This window comes from Aythya ferina, assembly GCF_964211825.1.
Source record: "Aythya ferina genome assembly, chromosome: 11".
NCBI lineage: Eukaryota > Metazoa > Chordata > Aves > Anseriformes > Anatidae > Aythya > Aythya ferina.
This window is the reverse complement of record NC_140307.1, coordinates 18,674,510-18,700,968: the sequence shown is the minus strand read 5'-3', so window position 1 is coordinate 18,700,968 and position 26,459 is coordinate 18,674,510. Positions and strand designations below refer to the sequence as shown.

Genomic DNA, 26,459 nt, shown 5'->3' with positions numbered 1-26,459 from the left:
AGCTCTTAGTAAATCAGTAGTTTTTAATGGTATACTGTAAACCTTATACACTTCCTTCTGTAACTGCCAAAACAGGAAGTCTGTGATAAGAGATAGTAGAAAAGATACAAGTATGAATGAAAATGTCGCTTGAGGCTAATGATGACCGTATAATTCAATTTAGATGTTGATTTTTCAATTTGGATTTTTAACTTTTTTTCCCTCCCTCCCTTGAACATCCCAGTGGGTCCTGGTTCAGTTGAACTTCTTGAAATTCAACGTGCTGCAGAATTTAGGAACATTTTATGGTTCTCATCCTTGGCACTGGTACTTGACCCAGGGACTACCGATTATCTTGGGTACCCATCTGCCTTTCTTTATCCATGGCTGTGTGCTGGCACCAAAAAGGTATCGCATCTTTCTAATGACAGTGATCTGGACAGTGTTAGTATACAGGTAATTTCTCTTAAGTACAATTACAATCTTTCGCTAGTTGTGTTCTTTTCATCAAAGCTCATGTCCTGTCTACAACAAAGCATGGTATTCAGGTTAAATGATAGAAAATTTAAAACTATTCAAATACTTGAGAAAAGGCAGTCAATTATGCAATAGTCTCTAGAACTGAAGGTAATACTACCATTTGTATTATTAGCATACACGTGTGTTTAGTTAGACCCTGAAATATTAAAATAATTTGGCATGAAATTCAGTGGGAAATGGAAAAAACCTCTGAATCACCTAAGAATCATGTAAAGAATAACAGATCTGGTTAGGAAACCCTTCACTAGATGTCTGTTAATGAAAATACTCCATTATTTGCTTCTTGAATACATCCCCAATAAGGGTTTTTTTGACTTCTAAAACTTAGTTCATTCACAAGTTTATACACACCTTTTAAGAACATTTATCACAGGGATGAATACACAACTTGAAGAACTAGAAAAGAAGGTAAGCTGTTTCTAAAGCTTCAGTTAACTGTAGATTAAGCAGGAGACTTTCAGGCAGGAAAAGATACAGCAAGTTAGTAAATACGAAGTAGTAAACAGTATCAAACTACAGTAGTAACAATACAGCAAAACAGTAGCAAGGACACAAATATTGTCCTGTCTTTCAGTCCAGCCCCAAACTTCATGTAGATCTACTGGCTTTAGGCCTTTCTTGATTCCCTTAGTCTTGTAAGAACCTGTCTGGTTCCCATCACAAGTCCTGCAGTAATCCCACCACCAAAAAAAAAAAAATTGAATGGAGTGAAGTTGTATTAGCAGAGGTGAACGTTACTTTGGGAGATACGAATGCGTACTTGCATCTTAGCTCACCATCCACCCTTTTTCTTGCCTTTTATTACAGAAAAGTCATGGGTAAAGTATTTAGCATTCATAGAATCAGACAACTTTATTGCTCTATCACAGTAGCCAGGCACTTTTATTAATGTGTGATTTAAACTGATGAAATCATCTTAATTTGAATGCTCTTGTTACATTCTTAAAAAGAGATTACTCTAAATTGATAACATGCTTTTAAGTATTTTTAAGTGCTCTTATAGTCCTCCATGCTCTAAACATATTTTGTTAACAGAACTGATGTATTCAGCTTTCTCTCTATAGTACCATATCTGTTTTATTACAGCACGTTGAGCCATAAGGAATTCAGGTTCATCTATCCAGTACTGCCATTTTGCATGTTTTTTTGCGGTAAGAATTTGGTTTTAAATGTCTTGCAACCTTTTGTATATATAACGTTTACCCAAAGACAGACAGTTAATACCGAATGTAGGTATTTGACAAAGGATTACTAGAAGTAGCCTAGAAAAAAGGATGAAGAACAGTAAATGAATGAAATACACAGGAAGAAACCTTAGCATGGATAAAAGTATTTCCTACAAGAAAAAAAAATTGCTTCAGCGACTCCTAACTTTAATGCAGTGCCACCCTTACAGCAAATTCTGTTGTTTCCTTTGTAATATTTCTCCACTCACTTCTCTAAAGTATGCGCAGGCAATTGCATTTGAGTATGAAATTGTGTTCAGAAATTATTTTCTAGACCTGAATCTGGAGTAGCATCATCAACTAAGAGATGATGATAGTTCCTTTGTCTGCTCTTGACTAAACTCTAGGTGGAGTCTACTTCCACAGCAGTTTGGAGAACAGTTAACATGATAGCTTTTTCCTTAAGGCATAGTACAGCAAGTTTGTTAAACCACAAACAACATCCCTAAACTAATGCAGTTAACTTTTAAATGAACTAAAGATAGCTTGCATGAACTGCTGAACTGGCATCTGACAACTGCAACCTTTTTATACAAAACAAAGCGCCTAATAGTTATTTTGCAGAAACAAAGGTATTAGCTAGACTACTATAATATCTGTACAAAGAGTCAAATCATGATGTAAAACTTTATCTACTGGAAAGTTATAAAGGAAAGATTCAAATTTCTAGAACTTACGAAGCTAGATAGCTTTAACATAGAAGTTCAAAAACAGATCAGAGAAAATTGTAATTTTTTAACCTATTTTGTTAGTCTTAACAAAAGTAAATCTTAGTTCAGTAGTTTTGCTGCCAGAAAAGATCAAATAAATAATGTCTTTGGTTAGTTCGGTGCTCAGTTTAATAGCAGATTTAAGAAGAACCAGTTCTACTTTACATGCAGGAAAATGTCCAGTCAGACCACTTTTTTGTTAATCTGTCTCAGTTTTTACACCTATAATAGAATAAGGTCACTTCCTCAATGTATCAAGAGAAAAGTATGATCTAGATACTTTTGTAAAGAAAAAAAATGACAGAATAGTTTTTGATAACTCAGTGATTGCAACAAGGTCTTGAAATTGCTCCAAACATTACAAATAAAAGCAGAAAAAAGTTTGTTAATTTTCAATTCCTTTCTAAGCACACCTGAAGATAAATTAAAGCTATTTCACAAAAGCAGTTAAAAATGCCTGTAACAGAATGTTTCCACATGTTTAAAGCAGACTAAGTATCAGACTTTGTTTTCATCTGAGATATCTGCAATTTGTTAGAACATGGGCTGACTGAAGACTTCTTTAAATTACTTGTGCTACGCTACTGGCTTCTGAAACAGGTCTACTCTAACTTGTTTCTTTTGGTTCTGTAAAGGTGGTCATAGAACTAGGCTGCATAAAACATTTTGTCTCATGATACTGACAGGAATGAATCACATTATCTCCCATCAGGAGAAATGTGTCTTCTTTCTATTATTACCTCCTTCAAGAAAAGGAGTGAGAAGGGAATAAGCTTCTCCAAGGATGGTAGCTCAAGAACAACTAACAGTAAGGATCATAACAAATGTATAAAGGGAATGCTATAGTTTCAGCATATTGGAGATAAAGAATACCACAATCATACCAGAGCATGTGTTATCATTTATTCTGGCTCTACTTGGATGTGTGAATCACAACACATCAGTAAGTCGCTGTATACCATTCATCCAAAGTAATGGATGAACTATTATTTCCCCACAAAAAGAAGTAAAATAAAACTAAGCTCTAGAGAGATAAAACACTGGCTTCAAAGTTTTACTTCTGGACTCCGAAGGACAGACATGGATTTAACATTTACACTGTTAAATCCAACAGTAATGGATTCAAAGACTAACCTTTGAATTCCCATTTTCCAACAGTAAAGACTGCAGCATATTAAAACACTTCAAAGTACGGTTTTCAACTAATAGTTTTCAGAAGTACTATGCAGAATTAAATTTTTGCTTATCATAAACTTACTTAAATGTTTCTCTAGGATTTTCTTTAAAACATCTAAAAGCATGGAAGAAGTCTGCAGCAAGCTTCCTGCTTGTATCAAACTTACTCCCAGCCCTGTATACAGGCTTGATTCACCAGAGAGGCACTCTTGATGTTATGAGTCACGTGCAGGAACTTTGTAAGGACTCTAACCAGTCACAAGCTTTTGTCTTCATCATGATGCCATGCCACTCCACTCCATTTTACAGGTAATAAAGTAACTAGCAGTTTATTATATTAAAATCCAGGCATTTTAGCAGAAATTATATTTTTTTCCTAAACCTGTCTGAGCTGGATAAATGTAGGCAGGAAGTTTGTTTTTCATACCACTAAAAAAAAAATGAATACAGAAAATAAGCTAACTGTGCTTACACCACAGAATAAGATTCACAATCTACATTTTATTCAGTTTTTGTAAAATAGCTTTGTATGAGGATATGCAGCAGACTTAAGACCGTATTTCTTATAGCTTCATTGTGGTAGCTTTTGTAACAAAACTAGACTCACTGTTATAGTCAAAACATTTTAATTTTACCTTTACTTCTGCTGCTAGAAGGTAGAGAAATAAAATTAGTAACATACAATCATAGAATTCACTATTCCAAAAAGTTTGTAATATATCCTGGAAAATAAACAACACATTGAAGCAGATATAAACCATGAAGCTGATGTGGAAAACTATCTTTCATTTAAGGAACTGATGCTTTGCAGAGGATGTTTGTATTCAGAAAAGTCTGCTTTCTGTGAACTGCTTAAAAGCACTCACAGCAGCTTGGAGATGAATCTACTTTCTCTAATTCTGCTTTCATATGAAGTATAGAAGGGAAGAAAACATTGGCTGTGGAGGGGGAAGAAACCTAATTATTCAATTTTTTTGACTGATGTATTCTAGTCATTTCATGTCTTCATCAGTTTATTCTGAAGTTTGTTTTGTTTTTCTCCCTAGCCATGTTCACTGTCCTCTAAAAATGAGATTCCTTCAATGTCCCCCAGACCTAACTGGAAATGAAAGCTATATTGATGAAGCAGATGTGTTTTACTTAAATCCACTTGGCTGGCTTAATAAGGAGTTTTACAATGATACGTTATTACCTAGTCACTTGATTTTCTTCAGCGTGCTAGAACAGGTATGGTAACTGCAGGATGAAACAAACTAGTTTTGACGTAAAGTTACAGGAGAAATTGAGAGAATTATAATTGAGATTTTTTAAGTATTGTCTGTAGTTTTTTTAAACACTTAAATGAAAATTGAACTGCCTAGTCCATAATACACTACAGATACCATCCTGGCGATACGTCCTTAACATTTGCACATGCCCTCCATATGAATTCTGCATGCCATAAAGTAAAGTTTTCTGGAAGAATTTTCCTCCTGTCATGTTAAAATAAATGCCTGTTCCCAGAATCATACACTTTTAAGTAAGAAACAATGACAAGCAAAAATGCCATTAGTCAGCATACCTCTTCCCCTCAATTCTTTTATGAGGGCCATGTACTGAAACAACAGCATCTGATGAAGATACTCTCCAGACGAGATCAAACAGAATAGCTCTCTGCCCCTCTGTAGCAGTTCTTAAATAAGTGACAAAACTTCCAGGGGATTAATGAATTGACGGTTTCCAGAAGATTTTGAAACACTGAAATACAGTTTTTGAGTGTGGAAACTAATGTATGTTCATTTACAGGAAATATCATCATTTCTAGCTTTAAAGGGCTATGAGAAAACAGCCACCATCTTTCACACTCACGTACCTCAAGGACGAGTTGGAAGCCATATCTACATCTACAGAAGAGGACTGAAATGAGTCGTACCTGAAGATAAGTTTCTAGACTAATGATCTAATGAGATCAGTTTTCCATAGCAATAATATGCTTAGAAGATCTTTTACTGCAGAAAGGAGAGAGTAGTGAGTCTGAAACTGAGTAAGTCAAAATGGAAGGTTTGATGAGGCAACTATTGACTGTTTTGAAACACAAAAACCTCTTCCTGAAGGCAACTTCAGTGGCACTATGTCAGGGTGGGGGTGTTAACCTCTTACAACATTAGAGAACATCAGGAAGACCAAAGCTACCATATGACTACTTTAAACAAGAAATCAGACAAGACTGGACCAATTTATAGAACTGTACAGCTATGCTATTTTTTTAATATAAATAAACTCTTTTACCCAGACTGTCTCTTTATTTTTCTTCCACAATATGCAGATATGCAAGATATTTCAAGTGCTTAAATCAGCAAGCTGATTAGAATGCAGCACAGCAAATTTTTCACAATTCAACAGGCTCTTGAACCACCCCCCGAAAGACAAGAAGCAAGTGTAAGATTACAACACACTAACAAGTACATTACCATAATGAAGCCTTTTTTTTTTTTTTTGAAGGATGAGATGAAGTTAGTATATCAAACACTGGAGTTAATTATTGATACATTATGCATGACTCAAGCTTGAACTATACTAATGGAATGCAATTAAGCATATTTTTCATATACAAGTCATTGCATGCCTAGTTTCTGTAATAATACCGCTGGCACCCAAACTCTTATCACTTCCATAGAACAGTTAAAGCAACAATACCAAATATGCATATTAGAAAGCTTGACGTGTGCCTTTTAACAATTTGTAAGAAACAAATTATTTAGAGAAAAACTTGCATCTTGCTGCTTTCTTGAAAAACAATTAGTTTCCAGAGAGGAGGTCAATTATTAAATTGAATCTCATTTTTTTTTCCATAAATTACTTAGTATTTTGGATCAAAGGGTAATTGCCCCAATTCTATTTCAAGATTTGCCATGTGTCTTCCATTAGTGCGACCATGTTTATGCCATTTACCTTCTCTTTTATTACGATGGTGGTACTTCTGAGCTTGTTTTTCATGTCTGGTATTTTCAGTTTGTGTAAAAGAAGGCCTTTTAGGTCGACTGCAAGGAGTAAACAAAAACTTATTACAACTCGTATGAAAGCACTTTTTAAAAGCATTTTGAAATACAATTACATTATCAAGAACAGCTTTTAGCATGCTGAGGTGAAAAAAATAGTATTAAGTAGTCCTTTCTCTTGCAAGAAAAACGTGCAGGATTTTTGTTGCTGTTTCTGTTTGTTTTTAACCATCATTAAGATGGTATACTTAAAAGAAATTCTTTCTAAAAATAAAACTGCTTTGAAGCTGGCTTCCTAAATTTCTTTGTAGAATAAAGCCAGGTGAATAGCTGTTTGAGTATCCCTACTGTGATGCTTGAGTGGAGATCTCAATCTGTTTTTAAGCTATTCTATTATATTCTGCTCTATAAAAGTAATGAAAACTTTATAAACCCCAATGCCTAAAAACATGTACTTTAGAGGTTCTCCAGTGTGCAAGTATAATAAATACATTTATATGGGAAGGAGTGGTGCTGACAAAAAACAGCTGCTCACCTATTGCCATTTGTGATGCACAGAGTGCCATTACACCGTATGCTGTTATTCTGTCACTAGAGTCCAGGCTTCTGCTAAACTGAGCTAAGGCTATTTTCATCCTCAGGATCATACAAAATACTTTATGACACAATCAGTAAATGTATTTAAAGCTTTGCTTCTCTGCAAACTGAAGTGCTTAAAAATAAACTGCTTAATTAAAAATTAATAATACATTAGTAAAAAGCACTTGAACTATAAATAAAAACAACTGAAGTCAGGTAGCAACCAAAACACCACATTTGAAAAGGCTACTTGGTAACTGATAGAAACATCCTGACAGTTCAACCTTCACTAAGAGGAGGTCCAACCTCACATAGCATGTAGTAACCCCAAAATTGTTAAGTATTTCAGACCTCCTGCTGCAATAAACACATAAAATAGTAAATAATACAAATCCAAAAGATAAACACAACTGAAGAAATGCACCTCAATCTAACTATTCAATATGTGTTGTGCTGAATACCAGAGGGAAAAGTTCCATTATGTCTTCAAAGACAATGACTAATTTATACATGTAATGCACTAGAAGTTCACATACAGCATTTTTTCCTACCTGCTCAGAATAAACATTAGCACAAAAGACCATTTAATCAATTTAGTAACAGCCACAGAAAATATAGACGTTTAATTATTCCAGAAAGAGCAAGTTCCACACTATATATTAAGGCTGCTTGCTTAATTTTCTTCACCAAAGTCTATGCAGTAGAAAAAGTCCATCATTTCTAGCACCTTTGGGCCAGTCAAACTACCACAACTACTCTGCAGAAAGCCTGAGAATACCATTAGATACAGGAAAGCAATGCAGGCAACAGTACTTGCCAAGGACATTTGTAAGCAAGTCTGAACAAATTTTAGTCTGGGCCAGGATCTCAACTGGAGTCTGCTATTCAAGCAGCCTTGATCTGGGGATTAAGACCAGCTCAGTACTATACGAAGTAGTGAAACTCCTGCAAGCCAGCAGGTAAGATCCCTGACAGAACAGGACTTTAAGACTGCCCAAACACATCCAAAAACCTTCTAATTCAGGGAAGGACAACAGGGGAGCCCTAGTTAACGCTTCTCACGAGATTGCCTGTCTGATGAAATGAAAAGCTCTCATACGTGTTCAGTCTAAAGTAACCCTACCCGCAGCTACAGTTTTCTAAAAGACTCTGTGGAAATTTTGATTGTGCTATGTACAGTGGATCTGTAGTACCTCATATATACATAAATTATTTTTTTTTTTTTTTTGAAGTGGGTTAGGAGGGTACGAGAGAAGAAGGGCACGGAAATGTTAGTGTGGGAGGTACCCTCTAGTATTTCCACCACTGAGTCCTTTATATACAACTGTGACTAGAAAAAAATCTATTAGAACACCACCACCAGTTGTTTTTACAAAGACTACATTTCATTAATGGTTCAGGAAACATTGAAACAAACCTGGGTCCATATTGGGGTGAATTATCATACTGAAAGTAGTATCTGTAGACGTACTTGTCCAAATCATCAAAAACGTTTTCATTCTTACTTTGGTATTCCTTCATATCTTCCAGATAATCCTTGACATCATTAACAAAATCAGTGAACAGCATCTGGTCATGTATAAAAAGCCCATTATGAAAAAACTTATTGATGAAATTTTCTAGTTCTCTCCAATGATGAAAGTTATGTACAACTTGTTGCAAATACTTCTTCATTAGCCGATTAAATTCATCTACCCTAATAGGATCTGATACTCTGTTAAAGAGACTAGTGAATTCTTGATGAGCACATTCAAAAATACCAGAACAGCCTTTTAGGACAAACTGATGTCTTCTGTTACACAAAGGATCGTTAAGACATTTGTCTGAACCTGTATCTTTTTCAAACGTCGTAAACTGATGTTTTCTTCCATCTTTGAAATCTTTTGACATGTGAGGTCCCCTGTAATGCATGTTCTTCAGATTCTCATAAGAGTTATGCTCTCGGTAAAAAGTTCGAGCTTTCTTGTTTGCCTCGTACTTTTTATCATTTGACTTCTTCTCCTTTTCATCAAAGATGTTTTTTGTGGTATCTTTAAAGTGTCTGAATGTAGACTTGACAGAATCAGAGAATTTTTTCAGGTTTTCTTTCACTGCTTCTTTAGCCTGCTTAATCTTTTCTTTATGGTGTCTAACAAACTCTTTGGTGGAATTTTTCATGGCATCAAAAGTTTCTTTAACTGAGCCAAAAAATGATTCTTTTGATTTCTTTTTCAACTTACTTTGCCCTTTAGCACCTTTCTTTTGTCCCTTTTCATTCATTTCTTGTTTTTCAGTTTGATCTTTTGCTTCAACATACAGCTTCTCCCATAAGTCAGAGCGTTGTTGCTCAAAATTTAGCTTTTTTTCTAGTTCTGCTAGTCTTCCTCGCAGAGTTTCTATTTCTTCATTTTCTCTTAATGTATCATCATCAGCAACATTGTCAGGTGTTTGACGAGAACCTAGCTGTTCTAGTTCTTTTTTCAGAGCTTCTGTAACACGACGTTCTTTGTCCAATTCTCTCCTTAACATCTGTGCTTCAGCAAAGAGCGTTTCCTTTTGTCTAAGAAAGTTATGATTTCTTTGCTTTTCCTCTTCCAAATGTTCCCTTAGTTTCTGGTTTTCCATGACAATAGACTCAGTACTAGTACCTTTATCTTCCAAGTTTCTGATTTGTTGTCTTAGTTTTCTTAATTCTTCCTGAAGTGAAGCCAAAGCTTTTTCTTCCTTCTCTAGGGATTCTCTTAAGTGTTGATTTTCTGCAGCAAGACTTTTTTTGTGCAATTCAAAGGATTTCTTTTCCGTCTCAGTAGAAGTCAAACATGTGGAGAGATCTCCCTTAAGCAACTAAGGCAAACAAGCAAAACATAGTATGATTAGAATTGTTACAATTTTAGCTAGCAAAATAGAAGACCAAGGTAAACCCAGAAGAGTTCACTTGTCATTTTGGCTGAAGTGACACATGTTGCAGCAGGATACAAAAATAGAGCTCTGTGTGTGTGTATCTCTGAGATAAACACACAAACACTTCCTTGACAACACAGACCATGTGAGAGGCTCCCACTTCCAACCAGAGGTCATCACCCCTTGTGTTTTACTGATTTAAATAGCTGAAAGATAGTAAACTGTATACTTGAAGTGATACATCTTAAAACAAAATGAAAAAGTGTGCATGCTGTTTATGCCTAGCAATCAGGGTTTACATACAAAAACAAATACATGAGCAGAAGCAATTTATTAAGCAATTCAGCAAGAGAAATTGATCTTGAATCAACTTCGTTGCTGAAAGAATGTTTTCGTGTAACCATACGCTAACACATGAGGATACTCCCAGTCTCTTAGCATACAAACACTAGAATTAAACAACTGTATTGTATTAACTGCTGCTGTCAGCAACATTAGAAAAAAACACTCCACACACAAAGCACTTCCTAGTCTTCTCTCTGAATTATCTGAAGCTGAACAAAAAATCTGGGTTGTTGAGTATTTGAAAAATGAATAACCATGAATAATTTAAAAAGCAAAGTTGTAAAACTGTAAGTTCAACCAAAATAGTTTTTTTTGTTGTTGTTTGGTTTTTTTTTTTTTTTTTTTTTTTTTTTTTTTTACCAGCACAGTTCTATTTCTCCTGTCTTTATAAATGACAACCTAGCATTATGTCACAGGGAAGAAGATGGTCTCTAGAGCCAGATAACTGCCAGACAACTACTGGGACTGCATACATAAAAAAAACTTTATGGTTAAACACATATCATTAACAAATTTCATCAAATTACAAAATATGTCAATAATTCAGTGGAACTAAAAATGACATTCTCAAAAGGAATGTATTAAAAATAAATATGTAATGCATTTGTGTGATAATTTCACTTTCTGTAAACTACACCCGTATAACGACAGACAAATAATCACACAACTTCCAGCTAAACTCATACCTACCCCCACTTTATCTCCTTGCTCTTGTTGGCACTGGTAAAGGTCATCTTTCATATCTTTTAATTCACGTGTCTTTGTTACCAGCTGCTGACGTTTCTGAATCTGTATTGTACCTAAAAAGATAAAAACTTTTTGATATTCTCACTTACAGCAGTTACAAGGAAAATATGAACAGATAAATCTAAGTATCATCTTCATATTCCCTGCAAATTCAGAAGCATTCTTACCTTGCAATTTCTGCCCAGTACTTACTAGTAAGACTTAATTTTGTTACAGCTAAACAGTTAAAAATCTTTTCTCACAGCTAAAACCAGATTGTAATATACTGATTCTGTTTCTTCCAACAATAAACAATTTCTCAAACAGACCCATCAATTCTCCATTAGTCCCATTCGAGAAGAACAAAAAAAAAAAAAAAAAAAAACTTTAGGAACACTATATGCAAAAAAAAAAAAAAAGGCAGGAATGAATGTGTGTAAGGTTTCTTGTTTTTTCAGTAACTTGCAAGACAACACAGACAGAAGGGAGTACATTAGTCCACAGATTATCTGTTTCAGAACTACAACATTTACTGTTAAATAAAGTTACATAAAAAAGATAATATCAGCACAGTATTTAAATTTCCATGCAGAAACACAATTCGTAAACATTTCTCACAAAGCAGCAAGTATCTCTAGGTTTTGTCTTTGTCATTCTTATCCATAAGAGCAAAGTCTGAAGAGTCAGCAAATACCCTGTCTTTTCAATTGTCAGAAGAAAGCTGAGGTTTTATTTATTTCTGAAAAAAATACCTTTATTGCACTAGCCACCAATATTTTCTCTTAGTTAAAACTTCTTTACTAGTGCTTCCCTACCTATACAGGTTCTGTAAAGATGATGTAGTTTTCAGGTCTTCACTTTTAGGTGTCTCTTGAATTGACGCTACAGCAAATGGCAACAGTAAGGTTTAGGTATTTCTTTCAAAATCAATGCAGAGTGTGCAGTTTTTCCTCTATATCTGTATTTAAGATGATTATTATTAAAGAGAAGAAATTCCGTAAATACTATTACACTGAGGTATTTTTTTTGTGCTCTCAATTTCTGTTAAAGATATTCTCAAGTATGAACTTTAAAAAAAAAAAAAAAAGTACTCTAAACCAAGTTGAACCTCAATAGTTCAATACAGCTAAGGGAAAGCAACCTCTTTACAGCAATGATTTTCAGTTTACAGTGTCCTGATGGACATTCATAGGAAGCAAAGATCCTTGCATAAGTGAATTTAAATACACTGAGAGTAAATTTGTTTTTCTTATTTATGTTTTTAGATACGTTTTAATTAGTCCATGGCTTTTAAGAATCTGAAAGATCATCATTTAGTGTAAGGAGTTCATGGTAAGTGGAAATTGAATTACAGACAGAGAATCAAACTCACTGTCTCCCCTTGTCAAGGCAGATTTAGATACAGTACCAGCTGGAGACAAACCCATCAGTGAGGAATGTTACCTCATCACATGCTTTTTTCCAGTGTCTTTGCTACCATTTCCATGTTGCTGATTTGTCATTTTGCTTACTCTAAGTCACAACATCCTTCAGATTCTTTAAGTAATCTACCCAAATCTCAAGCATTAGGGTAATGTTTCCTTTTATGGCTTCTGCTTAAAGAAAAGAAATTAACTATCTGAATGTCCACAAGGAAACTGTCTTCTGGCTAGAGTTCCCTAACTTCAGCTTTTCCAGTTGTATGTTGTTCCTGGAAAGCTTGCCCTCTCTCAGATCTCCTTTCTAGAGCATCACAAAGCCAGCTAACTCAGTTTTTTATACCAATAAGAACACAATTATTAAAATGTAATCCTACTCTTCTTCTAAATCTTAAAAAAATAAAAAGAGAAGAAAAATGTAATGAATCTTAAAGAAGTAGCCCTGGAGCTCTAGCTAAAAAGGAAAACACTATCCTGGTAGTGATTAAAAAAAAGTAATTCCTTAAAAAGCGACACCCTACAATTCCCTAACACGTCAACTAACCTAGCATTAAGAGACTGCTATGGTATAGTCCTTTAGAAGATAGATTTCTCTTTGCGAATATGTTTTAAAGAACAAAAACAAGTCACACCTAAAACAGAAAGCAGGGTTTGATTTCCCTTCTAGTGGCAGAAAGATGAGTCATCACATAATCCCAAAGAACTTTCACTCAAATTAAAAACTAAAGGCACACAGAGCTGCTTTCTCTGCTGAAAAGCTATCAGTGATGACAATTTCTGTTTAGAAGATTCAACAGGTTAAATTGAATTCCTTAGTATATTTATCACCCCTTGTACATTTCCAAAATATATTTCTCATTCATACATCTGCAAATTCTTTAAAAGCATGGTATTTATCATTAGCTCCAATTTAAATTTGGTGAAATGATGAGCAGAAGTGAAACCTCAAGTTACCAGAGCAAAACATTATCAGAGATCCTTCTAGTCACTCTGTTCTTCTCTGCTTCTAGCATGCCAATGTTTATCAGTGGGGTTTTATACCTGCTATTACTTGCTGCAACTGCTAAAGAAGAAGTATTTTACATGACTGCATTAGTCACGCATACAATGCTGCATACACTAGTAGTTCCTAAGATTCAGTTATCGTGTTTTATATCACTATGCATACACAGGTATGAGTGTGTAAACATACATACATGCACACTATTTAATTATTAAACCTGAATGCAAGCACAGCACCCACAGTATCACTCATGACTCTTACCTTCAGGTTTACCTAAGATGGAAAAAAACTGCGTCAAGTGAAAATTAGCCTTTCAAAGTAAGTGTCAAAATTCAGATTCCTAACAATTAGTCAAAATCAAATCCAGTTACAGTCATATTCCCAGTCCCAAACTGAATCACAAGTCTTACTAAGGCACATTTCATACACAACCAGAACTACTCATTAAAAATGACTACTAAGAAATAAACACCCTCTTTTTTTTTTTTTAATCATATCACACAAATCTTACATGATCAGGATTGCACTCCACAGATTTAGATCAGTAATGAGTTCTGCTAATTTGTTAAATGTAGCAACAATCTGTAATGTTCAACTTTGGGCAAAGCACTGAACACGGAAAAATTGCTGCTATTGTGGACTCGTTAAGTCACTCTAGAATTGCAAGGACACATACAGCTTATTTTCTTCCACTGGAGAGAGAAAAATATTGATACTGTGAACTCCTGTAAAAAAATATGCTTTGCTTTGACGTTTACCAGATGAGTACAAATAGGACAAAAGCCTGAAATGACTTTCTGAACACTAGTGGGAATGATAAGCACTACCATAAATCTACTTCAAAAGAAAAGATGTGAAAAATTAAGCGTAGACACTGCAGTATGAGAAAATGAAGAAAGATCTACCTGAAAGAGTGAACAATATTTAATTTATTATTATTTGCTTTAATTTTAATGTAATTACATTAAATACACTTGCACTGCTGAAGGGCCTCTCTATTTTCCACACATTAGCTGTGAATTCATCTCAGTTGTAGGTTCCAGGTTTAGATTTTTAGCATAGAATGAGAAAAATTAGATTCAAAAATAAAATGGTATTTGCTACGTATGCACACTCTTGATTCTATGTATTTTACTTTCTATAAACTCACCATAGAAGTGTCCAAAGCCCATGCTGATGGCAATCACCAATGCTAGTATGATGCATCTATTCAGGCCGCTACTGAACTGGCGCTTGTGCTGCTCTTCTCTGGGAGGTTCGGACTCTGGGTCAGCAGGGGATCTGCTCTCAGCCTCGGAGCTAGAGATCAGCCGCTTCTTAGCCCGACGTCTTCGCACTGTGGGACTGGTCTGATTGCTAGTTTCATCGCTACTTGATTCATCATTGCTAGCCTGAGATGAAAAAACTGGAAAACAACATAGAACAGTCTTTAAAATGCATTAATTGGTGTTATAAAAATAATTGAAGTATAAAAATTCATCTTATTCACACAAAAACATAGTGGGCATTCATCTCAGAGAATATTTATAAGAAAAAAAATCTTGATGTGACAGCTTGCACCTGATATCATATACAGAATGTTTGATATCCAAAGTTAAAAATCATTTTTAACATTAATTAACATTACCGGGAAAAACTGTCTGACACTTGCCCACACCTTGTAATTCACCCACTAGAAAGCATTTCTTTCACACAATGCTACTTCTTTAAAATATCCACACGTACTGCCTCTGCAAATTCTTGCAAAGTAGAAAAGTTAAGAACTCAGATTTCCTTCACTTAGAGATACTCAGATTCACCTATTTCATAACAAGAGCAACAGTTTCTACAAGAAAGCCTCCTAAAAAGATGTAGCCATTGTTTTATTGTAGTGCCTCAAACTTCATTCTGTGATCAACCTGCAGCTGCAGAGAAAAATTCCACTGAAGTTCCATTCATGTAGCTGTTGCAAATATGCTACCTGTATATATAACTTTTTTTTTTTTCCCTGAAAGGTGCTTAAAAACATTTTCAACAAATCCTGCACAGGAAAAGAGCCCCTTGGGTGCCTCTGTGTTTGTCGCTGCCTAACACCCTGGGTCCATAACACTGATTACCTGACTGATGTTTTAGAATGACGGATCAACCAAGGTTTGAGATAAGCACAAGTTTTAACTACACAAATCATCTTCCAAGCTTTTTTTGTAGAATGGTATTTATGATACAGTTTGTATGTTTGTGTTCCTACAGCCCAAAAGCCTTAGATTCTAACTGAGAAAACAACAACAGAGCCAGAACTGCTTATTGCTATTAACGGTTCAAATGCTTTCTACGAGTACTGTAAATAAATATAATCCAGTATACTAAAAATGATTATTTAATCTCTCTCCTTTGAAAGCATAAGCTTCAAGCATAAGGCAAATATAGAAGGGAAGCAGCGGCAGGATGAACAGCTTCCAAATATCTACACTCATATATCTAGTTCACACGCCTGAAAAAGACTCAATGTGATCAATGAAGCCTCCAGCATGTACCAAAGCGCTCCTGCTTGGACAGTTCTCAGTTTGATGCCTGCAACTACACAAAGCTAATACCCCTTCCAGAAACACCGTTGTTCATTCCCTCATCAGAGATCATCAAGTTTAGAAATATTAATACAGAGTTACTGTCCTTGAACATTTCACTACTGAAAACCAAGTTTTTGAGCAAAGCCACGCACACATCACTGAACAGACAAGAATGTCAAGCAATGCCACAAGTAATCTATAAAAACCATTACCAATTAAGATTTTTCATGGAAAAAATAATCCAATTTAGCAGAAGTGATTACATCAACCTCACAGAAGATTACCAATTAGTATCTGAAATACATGTCTAATTTCTGACTCCATGGACAAGCACCATGTTAGATTATGGAAGATGATTTCCTTCTTACTACATATTAGTCAAATGAGACATTATGATTAAGACAAATCACTTAGCTACCTGACATGCAAATTCTTAAATTAGTTTATATAACTTGTCTGAAAGTACATTATTTTAGAATAACTCATTTAACCAGTTGCATACTTCCCCAATTCTGGGCAATAAAGACAAACATTCAGATCCCGGTCAGGACAGAGGCGTTTGTTTTTTAAATAAAAATGCAGAAGTCAGAAGTTATAAAGGATTATATAGACATACTTAGTAAGACAGGTGTTATTATTGCTTCTTTGTGTGTTGTTAAGCATTTTTCCCCCCAACAACCAAAGAAAAGTAAGCATATGGAATACAAAAGTGGTTAAGCAACAAAAAGCTCTTAACCAAGTAGGATTTATGTATGTATAGTGGAGAGCAAAGAACAGGAAAAAAAAAAAAGCCAATCAAAAAGCAAAGAAAAAAGCTACAAGAAGTTTAGAGTCATTGCTAAGCAGATACTGACAAGCTGTCAATGACATTGCCTTACAACTGCTGAAAGAATTCAGTACAAAGCCAAACTAACAGGATGAGAAAGAGTATATAGGAAATAAAGTGTGATCACAGCAGCAATCCAAAATTCTAGCTTCTGCTACAATTTTAAAACACAAGATATACACTTGAAAACAGATGATAATGACAATGTCAGTTAACAACGTGATTTTCTTTGGCATCTCTGTACAGATACATCTGAAGCATAGACATAACTTGCATACTGAAATAAGTGCTTTTGCTCAGTTAACTTACTTCATTCATGAAGCTGTTTGCATGGTTAGGACAGCATAAACTACAAAGGAATGGTTTCCAAATGCAAGTGTAGAATAAAATCCTCATAGGATGTTTTAGTATCTACATAAGGAAAAAGTAAAGCTCATCTTTTTCCAAACCAATAGAAAACTCAACAAGAAGTAGACGGCAAGTATTGCTATGTGTAGAAAATGGCATAAAAACTTGGACTGCTAAACCTTTGGCATTTAAAATGAATGCAAAAGTGCTCCAGACATTCTATATAGTGCTTGGTCAATTAAACACGGAGTACTAGAGACCATGCTGGAATCAGCTTTAGAAGGAAGAAATTGTTTTTGTCAGTCACACAGATTTGGAATTCAACAAGTAACATTCTCTGGTCAAGCATACATACTAATACGTATTACAAAGTTAAATGATTTCCATTCCAAGTCTACATGTAAGTTTGTCATTTTTCAAAAAAAGAATAAATAAAACAGAATGACAGCCTAGCCAAACTTCAGTGAAGATTGGCTTTCAGCATCTGTTTGGAATATCACTACTACAAGATCAAGTCAGATTGGTAGTGATAATTTTTAGAACACTCCATGCAAGCTATAAGCAATCAGCTTTACACAAGCTGATCAAATTTAATCACACCACCTTGGAAAGGAAGACTGCGAGACACATGCTCTTTCACCTCATTGCCCCATTCCCTTACATAATCAGGAATCTTCCTCAGCTTCTCCAGCCAACTGACTTTTGTGTACAAAAAACAGGAAAAAAAAAAAAAAAAAAAAAAACATTTTTAGAACTCAATCCTAAAAGAAAAGAGGAAAAACAAACTAAGCTTTCAATTAAAAGTTATATCAAGTCATCTAGAAGATTTAAAGGCGATAATTTTGCTGCTCATTGTCACTGGTCACAATTAGATGCTGTCAGTTTCTAAATTCAATGCATATTACATAAATACACAAAGCTATGAAGATGCTTAATACTACAGAAGATAAAACAACATTTTAAGATAAATCCTCCTCTTGAAAAAAATTACTTTGAAAGGTAAAAAAAAAAAAATCAGTAAGGCAAAGCTGTTATGAGAGAATAAAACAGAAAAGAATACAAATAAGCAGCCAAACAGAATTAAAAAGGACTAGGAAATGAGAATATTAACACAACAGTAAGGTTCTGCTGTTTTGTGATTGTTTTGTTTATATATATATATTTTGTTGTTGTTGTTTTGTTTTATTTTATTTTTTAACTGTTCAAATATTCATATCCTTCCTCTGGATATTATGCAGTACTGTTAAATACTAGGAGTATCCTAATATGTACATAATTTACATAAGTGGAAAGACAAGCATGTGTTCATAGTTCTGTTGCTACTAGTCCTCATGGCCCCTAAAATCATTCTAACCTAGTAGCTAACTATTGCCAACTCTCCAAATACCCAAAAGAACAGCCAAGAGAAAGCCTACATTATTCTAAGAGCAAATCAGCACTAGAAAATAACTATTATTTTATATTATTATTACTACATTGCTAGAAAATAACTTTCTATTTAAATTAGCAAATGCTTCACTTAACATAATACTTCCAAGTAAAAAGAATGCAGACACATATTTGAACGAAGTTTCAGAGTTCGGGTAACAGAGTTCAAGGTATTGCCAGCATTTGGATGTGCACTCAACAAGACTTACTTTTTCCAGCTCCAGACAAACAAGATTTCCTAAGCAGATTTCTTTCCTGTGTCATTTTTGCACACAATTACTTCGTAATTTATTGCTCTTACCAGTTTCTGGTTGGGAAAATGCATATTGACTGCTAGAGGAGGAACCCATGTTAAAATCCTCTGAACCACGAGCTTCTTCACCATCAGCTGGAGCTTCCTCCTGACTTTGAGTTTCTTCCCCTTTCGGAGCTTCAAGCGTAACAATGTCAGAATCATCACTAATAGTCCCAACACAGGAACCATCATCATGCACTTTTTCTTTCCTTCCCTAAGGAAGAAGATAATGTAAAAAGTTATTCAAATACATAGAATATAGATTGACTTGAAAAAGTAGCAAGAGTTCCTAATGCTTTGAAAAAGAAAAATCAGTATCTTCATTTTAATACCTTTAAAGTATTGCTTCGCATTTTGAAATAAGGCTCACAGAAGCTTCTGAATAACATTGTATATAAGTTACCTCTGGAACTGTCTGAGTTTCCTCAAAAGCAGAGAGTGTGTTATCTACCACTGGTACCTCTCCATCAGTGCTGTGCTGAGCTACATAAGGAAAAAAAAAAAAAAAAAAAAAAAACCAACCATGGGATTAAAACACAGCTTTATAAATTCCCCTCATTCCCATATACTGTTAGAGTATGTTAGTTCTGTATGTGTTCTCATACCAATATTATTACATGTAGTGATTAAAATAAGTGGATTTGCATTATATTAATATGCACAAGACTTGCAGTTTCAACTCAAGAAATACTAAGAGTGGCACAATGTCACTTTTTAACATATAAAAGCATTGCTGGTTCTTTCCAAATTACTCTTATTTGATCTATAGCAGTATTATATTTAATATATTAACACATCTTAAGTGATAGTACTACTATAAATTATCTGATAAAATAAACTAGGGCATATTATTCCATAACGTTTAAAACACTAACAAAATGAAAGACACTCTACTGCTTACACTTATTTTAAGAAAATATCTTAGATAATTGATTATTAAACAACACAGTGGTAACATACATAACACTGATAAAGCAAGCATTTTGACAGAGGCCTACAAAGTACTCTACTAAAAATAATAATTTTGTGTCAATGCTACAACAAATACTTGCATTTGTTTATGAGACTGGTTCCCTTTTAATATCCTACCTTGCAAATCGATTGGTTGCTCTTCTTCTTGCAAAGTAACATATTCTTCTGAAATGAATTCGTGGTTATCATTTGTGCTTCCATTTTCTGAAGTCACCGTCTCTATGTCAGAACCCTGGAGTTGAAGAGTTTGAAATAAGAGTTACTGACCAAAACCCCATTAACTGTAGACTAACAAGAAAGGGTTACCAGGAAAACAGAACATTAATAATAAAAACAAGAGAAGAAAAACCACCATTAAAACTGATTTTTAGCAAAAAAAAAATCAGAAGAAACACTAAGTAACGACCATGATCGAAAAAGGGCCATGGAATACAATTCTAGAGGGGAAAAAAGTAAACTAGGTATCAATTAATAACTAAACCAAGTATTTTTAATGGGTAACTATTTCCTATTAGCTTTATTAGACTCATTTATTATATAAAATGTATAAAAACAGAGCAAGTTGCTAATTAAGCTTTGAATAGGGGAACTAATTTTTGCACACACGTCCATGAGTTGTATGTAAATGAACACACACACAAAGAAAGGGGCCTTCCTGAGTACCAACATGTACTCTGATAAGCACTACGACAAGGAAAAGCACGTATGCCCTACTCCATCTCAATTCTTACCAGCAAACCCAAATGGCTGCTTTACTAGCACATCTCTGACACCACGAAAATAAATGTTTATACCGTCTCTAAATTGTATTGCTGTCTTTAATCCAGAAAGGAGACTCAGTTATCAGTCAGCTGCCAGAGCAGAACAGGAACTGAAGATAAACACCACCACTCAGAGACTGCAGTAATGTGACTTGACAACCCTGAGCATTCAATCTTCGTATCACAATTTTTGCTTATAGTAATTAGTGGAACTCAAGTAAGACTATTAGAAAACCATAAGCACACAAAATCCAATTGAAAAATACTAAGTCACTCTGATCCATAAATAACTTGTACTGTTTTTGTAAACAGAGCTAGTTATTTTTGCAACAGCAGGTATGAAATTACAGTAGTAGTAATACTACCAGGTCAGTTTCCCTAAATGCCTGATTTCATGGCTTAAGCAAACATGTTTTTGTTTATGTTGGTATGCTTTTGTTTTTAAGAAGAGGCTGTACTTCAGGAAGATTTGATACCTCAAGAAGAGTTGCATCATAATACAAAGCTAACTTTGTTTTAAAAAGGCTTCACAAATTAAATTCTTGAGTAATTTGGCAAATAGCCTGGATTTTTTCTTTTGACAACAGAAGTATCACATCTTTTATCCCAAATGACTGCAAATTTCATTTTCAGTAGCTCTGTAAAATAACCATCCCAAGTATGAAAAGAGAGCATGTAATTAATTCATTGTTGAGTAACCCAGCTGTTGTAGCCAACTTCTAAACCCTTTTACTTTTATTAGAAATCCTCGAAGTCCAGAAGTCTACGCACTTCTGTATCCTGATCCTGAGGACTGGAGCGAGTGGGTTTTCTGTTTTTCTGTTAGTGACAGGATTCCTAACCTGTCATCCAACCCAAAACAAAGAAGTTGATCATTCTTATCTTTTGCCATTATTTCCTATTTTCCTCCAAGGAATGTGATATTTCAGGTACTTGAATTTGTTTTAGCACAGGCAACGCTGTGTAACATCTTTGTCAGTGACACAGCCAGTGAAATTGGGTGCACCCTCGACACATTTGCTGATGACACCAAGCTGCGTGGTGCAGTCGACACGCAAGAGGGAAGGGATGCATCCAGAGGGACCTGGGCAGGCTCATGAGGTTCAACAGGGCCAAGTGCAAGGTCCTGCACCGCGGCCAGGGCAATCCCAAGCACAACCACAGGCTGGATGGATAATGGATTGGAAGCAGCCCTGAGGAGAAGGACCTGAGGGCGTTTGTTGATGAGAAGCTCGACATTAACTGGCAACATGCACTTACAGCCCAGAAAGCCCGTCCTGTCCTGGACTGCATCAAAAGCAGTGCGAGGGAGTTGACTCTTCCCCCTCTGCCCTGCCCTCGTGAGACCCCACCTGGAGTGCTGTGTTCAGCTCCGGGGCCCCAGCACAAGAAGGACACAGACCTGTCAGACTATAAGGACTAACAGGACAAGTCCAGAGGAGGGCCACAGAGATGATCAAAGGGCTGAAGCACATCTCCTACAAAGAGGGGCTGAGCAACTTGGGGTTGTTCAGCCCAGACAGAAAGCTCCAGAGAGACCTTATAGCAGCCTTCCAGTACCTAACACAACTAGCCATACAAAAATCTCATACAGCTCCACACATTAATTGAATAGGTTTTAAAAGACAACAAGTATTTTGCACCAAGAACCACTTTTTGCCTTGCAGACACGGTGTTAGCTCTTTCCATCCGCTGCCTCACGATCTGCCATCACAACTTCCTTACTCAGTAATTTGATTGCTTTTGTGTATGGCCTCATGGAAGGCCCCTCTTCAGTGAGGGGTTTGCCTAATGGAAGAAAACATCCTCTCAGTTGCTGAAACTAGCTCAATCCTGCGCTGTCACACAAATTCCTCTTCCACATGGGGCCAAAATCCAGGTTATTTCTGCGTATTTTATGCCTTGCTACCTCCTGCCTCAACAACAGGGCCAACAGCACATATGTAAGGAGAGCTGCCCTGCCCTCCCGTCACCTGCACCTCCCAACAAAGCTAATTAAGAGCTGGTATTCCCTTACTCATTGTAGCTTCCCTCACATTCCACTTGAAGCAAGAAAGTCCAGAAAAGCTTCAGCATCTGGGGTATGGAATACGTAATTACGCACCCCTGTAACACGGCCCTTTCCAGGGGATTTCCAACCAGTCCTCTGGACACTATTGACTCCTGGGGACCCCAGATCCTCTCAATTTTCCACACCTTTCCTTCTCAACACAAACCTGCATACCACTCTCAAGAAAGTACTTAAAAGCCTGCAATTAAGGCCCAAAAGACCTACGTGCATCTTTCTCCAAGCTAGCTAAGCATTCTGCAAGCAGAGTGAGGCAATACAGAAGATGTGTGACAGCACACCCAGCGTGTCTTTATGCCACTCCCCAAACTCCTGACATACCTTTTCAGAGGCTCAACTCAAAGATGGAGAAGCTCCATCAGGAAGAAAAGTAATTGGTTATATGCAACTAGGAATAGGACAGTGGCTATAGCATGCTTGCAAGCCTTGAAAACTCCTCCTACTAACACTCTAGTCACTGAGCACATGCTTGTGACCATTTTTTCCACAAGATGGAATCTAGGGACAGAGAGCTGTTCCTAAACAGCAGCTGCCGAAGCCAGGATGAGAGAGCTTAGTGGCAGAAAAGACTTGGAGAAGTCACTGGATCACTGCCTTCTGCATTACATACTTCACCTGCCCATGATCTGGGGGGAGGACACACAGATGGACAGTTAATAGACACATTGACAACAACAGACAATTTACACAAAGTCCAGGCTTTCAATAAAGATGGAATAGAGGAAAAGCTCGCTAAAGTTCTAGTTCAAAGTAAGACTTCAATAATTATGCTTTTAAATAACAATTAAAATTTATAACAGCTAAAATAAAGCATACACATTTTGATACAGCAGTTTTCTATTTTATTATTTATAAAACTTTTTCCTATATCCTCTGTTGATAAGTAAGGTCTACAAAAAAACAGCAACAATTTTTTACTCCATGGGCAGCCTTATATTGACAGAACTCAATTAATTTGAGATCGGGTACCTCATGATTGATGACAGTCCAGCCACAGGACGAATCACTGTCACTGGAATTTTCAGACATTTTCAAAGCACACTGCAAAGAAACGTAGATTCTTTTAACATTCAAGGTATGTAATTTCAGTGCTCGCTTGACAAATAAGAAAAAAAAGAAGAACCAAAATCATGTCATCACACAACATTACACATTAAGTCACACGTTGTTATTTTGAAATTGAGGAAAAAGAAGAAAAAATATGATGTAGACCAAAAATATATTATTTTGCACATATCCCTATTATCATTTATGCTTGAAGCAAATGCAACTTCTCTTGCTACGTACCTATTTCAGCCAGCCAAAAAGCTCTTAGACTAGCTAAAACACATGGTAAACTAGCCAGTAAGTCAATAATTAAGTTTAAAATTTGCTTGAAGCATCATTGCTTAAAGACACGTTTCAGTAGGTGAAGTCATTTTTGAATTGTTACAGGCATAGGATCTATAATTTACTTAAGAAAAACAGCTTTTCTTGGATGAGGTACTAATTTAGGATCTTTTGAAACTAGTTTTCTTCAACTTCTGGGCAAAATAATGCTTCTGTTAACTCTTTTCAAGTACTCCTAAACATTTTACTTTCTACGACACTACTGGATGACTTTACTAATTATTTTCAGGACAACTTTCTGGCAGCAGCTCTCTGCCTGTTTATTCTCCTGGATGAGGAATACAGAGTACCCATTACTGTTACACGCTTAGATTACTTTTCAAAGTTCTTTAAAAGATTTCAAAAAGAAATGTAATGCACTTCTTGTTCTTTAAAATACTTTTTCAAAGTTAAGCTGTTAAATAAAATTGATTATAGTTATATCATTGGGGGAAAAAAAAAAAAAGCTTCTTAAAAACAGTACAGGCAGCTTATTGCTTCTGTGTTACATAATGCATCCAGAGTAATGAAATCACAAAGCAGATCCCGGTTCAATAAGGCTTCTGTATTCCAGAGAATTCTGACAACTTGATCCATCTGCCTTATTTCTCACACATAAAAACTTCTGGTAAGACCACAAAGCAAACATATCAGTTAACAACCAACGGAGTTATCAGACTTCCAGAGAAACTGAATTTCCATTCTGAAGCCCTAATTTGAATACAGTTGTCATTGTCCCTTTCCCTTCCCTCATCCGCACTTCTCTTAGAGTATCAGCTAGGCGATGTCAGGCTTTACTTACTTATTTATTAAAACCATACCAGCTCCTTTCATAGACAAAAAAAAAATATACGTATCTGTTGACACAACTGCGTTTATAATCTGAAAAGGGCACATTTGGAAGAGCAGAGTCAGTGCTGGATACAGGCATGTCTGTCTTCCTCTAGCCAACTCAGCACTTCACCCTGGGCCCTGGTGAAGTCCACCCAAATGCCATCATGAGCTCCCTCTCCATGCAGATCAGACCAGCAGGTAACGGAGCACTGCATAAAACCAGCTCCTCTGAACACACAGCTGCAGCCTCAGGTTCCCATGTAGCCATTCAGCACCTGTCTTCCCCCCCTAAACCACAGCTTCAAGACACAGCCACGTGCTCTCTGTATAATCCAAAAATATTCAAAACAAACACAGGGACAAGCAGCCAAATAATCATTACTTTGTACTACTTGCTGCCCTCAGTAAATGCCCTTGAGTTACTTACTGTGTTTAACCAGAATGCTGTACTAATGTTGCACGGTTAACTGCATACAGGTGATCGGTCTCCAAGAAGTTTTAAAAGCAAGAAAATAACAGAATAAAAAAAAAATAACAACTTCAAAATCATGGAGTTGATCGGTGTGGCTACAGTATTTATCAGAATGGTGACAGACAACACGATGCAAGACTGAAAGGCAGCTCTAGGGTCGCTATATTCCTACAAGCACAAAGTAAAGCATTTTATTGCTTATAATTATTTACATCCAAAAGATCAAAACAGGCTAAAAAGCTTGAACACAAGAATAATTAGGCACACTGCTGCTAAAATTTAATCAACACCTGAACAGCTTAGTTCTGTAAGAGATGAATAAAACCTTGTAGTCACAACTAAACCTGAGCTCAAACGCTGTGTTTGTGCGCTGAAGGGCCTGGCAGCTGCCCTGCGCCCCACGGCTGGTCCTGCTCCCCAGCCTGCGATCTGTCACCAAACGACAACGAGCCACTAACAGCCAGGAGGCGTTTCTCCTCCAAGCCCACAGACTCTGAGCACTCTTAGCTCTACCCTCCTGGAATCAGGTATTAAAAATAAACGAGGCAGCAGCTCCGTGCAGCACACACACACACACACACACACACAGCGCCCGCAGTTACCGGCTGACAAAACAACCCCCCCCCCCCCCCCCGGCACCGCGTCCTGTTCACCTCCGCACCTGCGGGGCCAGCCCCAGCCCCAGCCCCAGCCCCAGCCCCAGCCCCAGCCCCAGCCCCAGCCCCAGCCCCAGCCCCAGCCCCAGCCCCAGCCCCAGCCCCAGCCCCAGCACACGGCCGAGCCCGGGGCCGCGCCGAGGGACGGCCCGGGGTCAGCCGGGGGCCCTCGGAGCTCGCTGCGGCCCCGCCGCCTACCTGAGCGCGGCCCGCCCGGGCCGGCCGCACCGCCGGTGACGCCGCCACAAAACAACAACGACCCGCCCGGGCCGGCGCCTGCGCGCGGCGGCGGCGCCCCGGGGCACGCCGGGGAGCGTAGTCCGCG

The 26,459-nt window shown here is 36.7% G+C and overlaps 2 protein-coding genes across 4 annotated transcripts in view; one reads left to right on the top strand and one right to left on the bottom strand.

Moving 5' to 3' along the window:
* Positions 1–6,500, top strand: part of PIGB (phosphatidylinositol glycan anchor biosynthesis class B) — a 9,679-nt gene extending 3,179 nt beyond the window's left edge. The window contains exons 8-12 of the mRNA XM_084532274.1: positions 224–435; positions 1,606–1,670; positions 3,730–3,940; positions 4,678–4,858; positions 5,417–6,500. Coding sequence (XP_084388400.1) covers positions 224–435; positions 1,606–1,670; positions 3,730–3,940; positions 4,678–4,858; positions 5,417–5,536 — 789 coding nt within the window. The 3' untranslated portion in view covers positions 5,537–6,500. The remainder of the gene's footprint in view (positions 1–223; positions 436–1,605; positions 1,671–3,729; positions 3,941–4,677; positions 4,859–5,416) is intronic.
* Positions 5,847–26,459, bottom strand: CCPG1 (cell cycle progression 1). Of its 3 annotated transcripts, none has more exons than XM_084532272.1 (10): positions 26,333–26,459; positions 23,774–23,845; positions 20,093–20,207; positions 19,407–19,486; positions 19,010–19,217; positions 17,884–17,979; positions 14,711–14,965; positions 11,104–11,213; positions 8,606–10,011; positions 5,847–6,651 (listed from the first exon to the last, which is right to left on the bottom strand). In XM_084532272.1, the coding sequence occupies exons 2-10, from the start codon at positions 23,831–23,833 to the stop codon at positions 6,471–6,473; spliced, it is 2,511 nt and encodes an 836-aa protein (XP_084388398.1). In that variant the 5' UTR covers positions 23,834–23,845; positions 26,333–26,459; the 3' UTR covers positions 5,847–6,470. The 3 variants fall into 3 exon arrangements, with proteins under 3 accessions (XP_084388398.1, XP_084388396.1, XP_084388397.1); XM_084532270.1 differs by lacking the exon at positions 26,333–26,459 and adding an exon at positions 25,434–25,515; XM_084532271.1 differs by lacking the exon at positions 17,884–17,979 and having other exon boundaries at positions 26,333–26,450.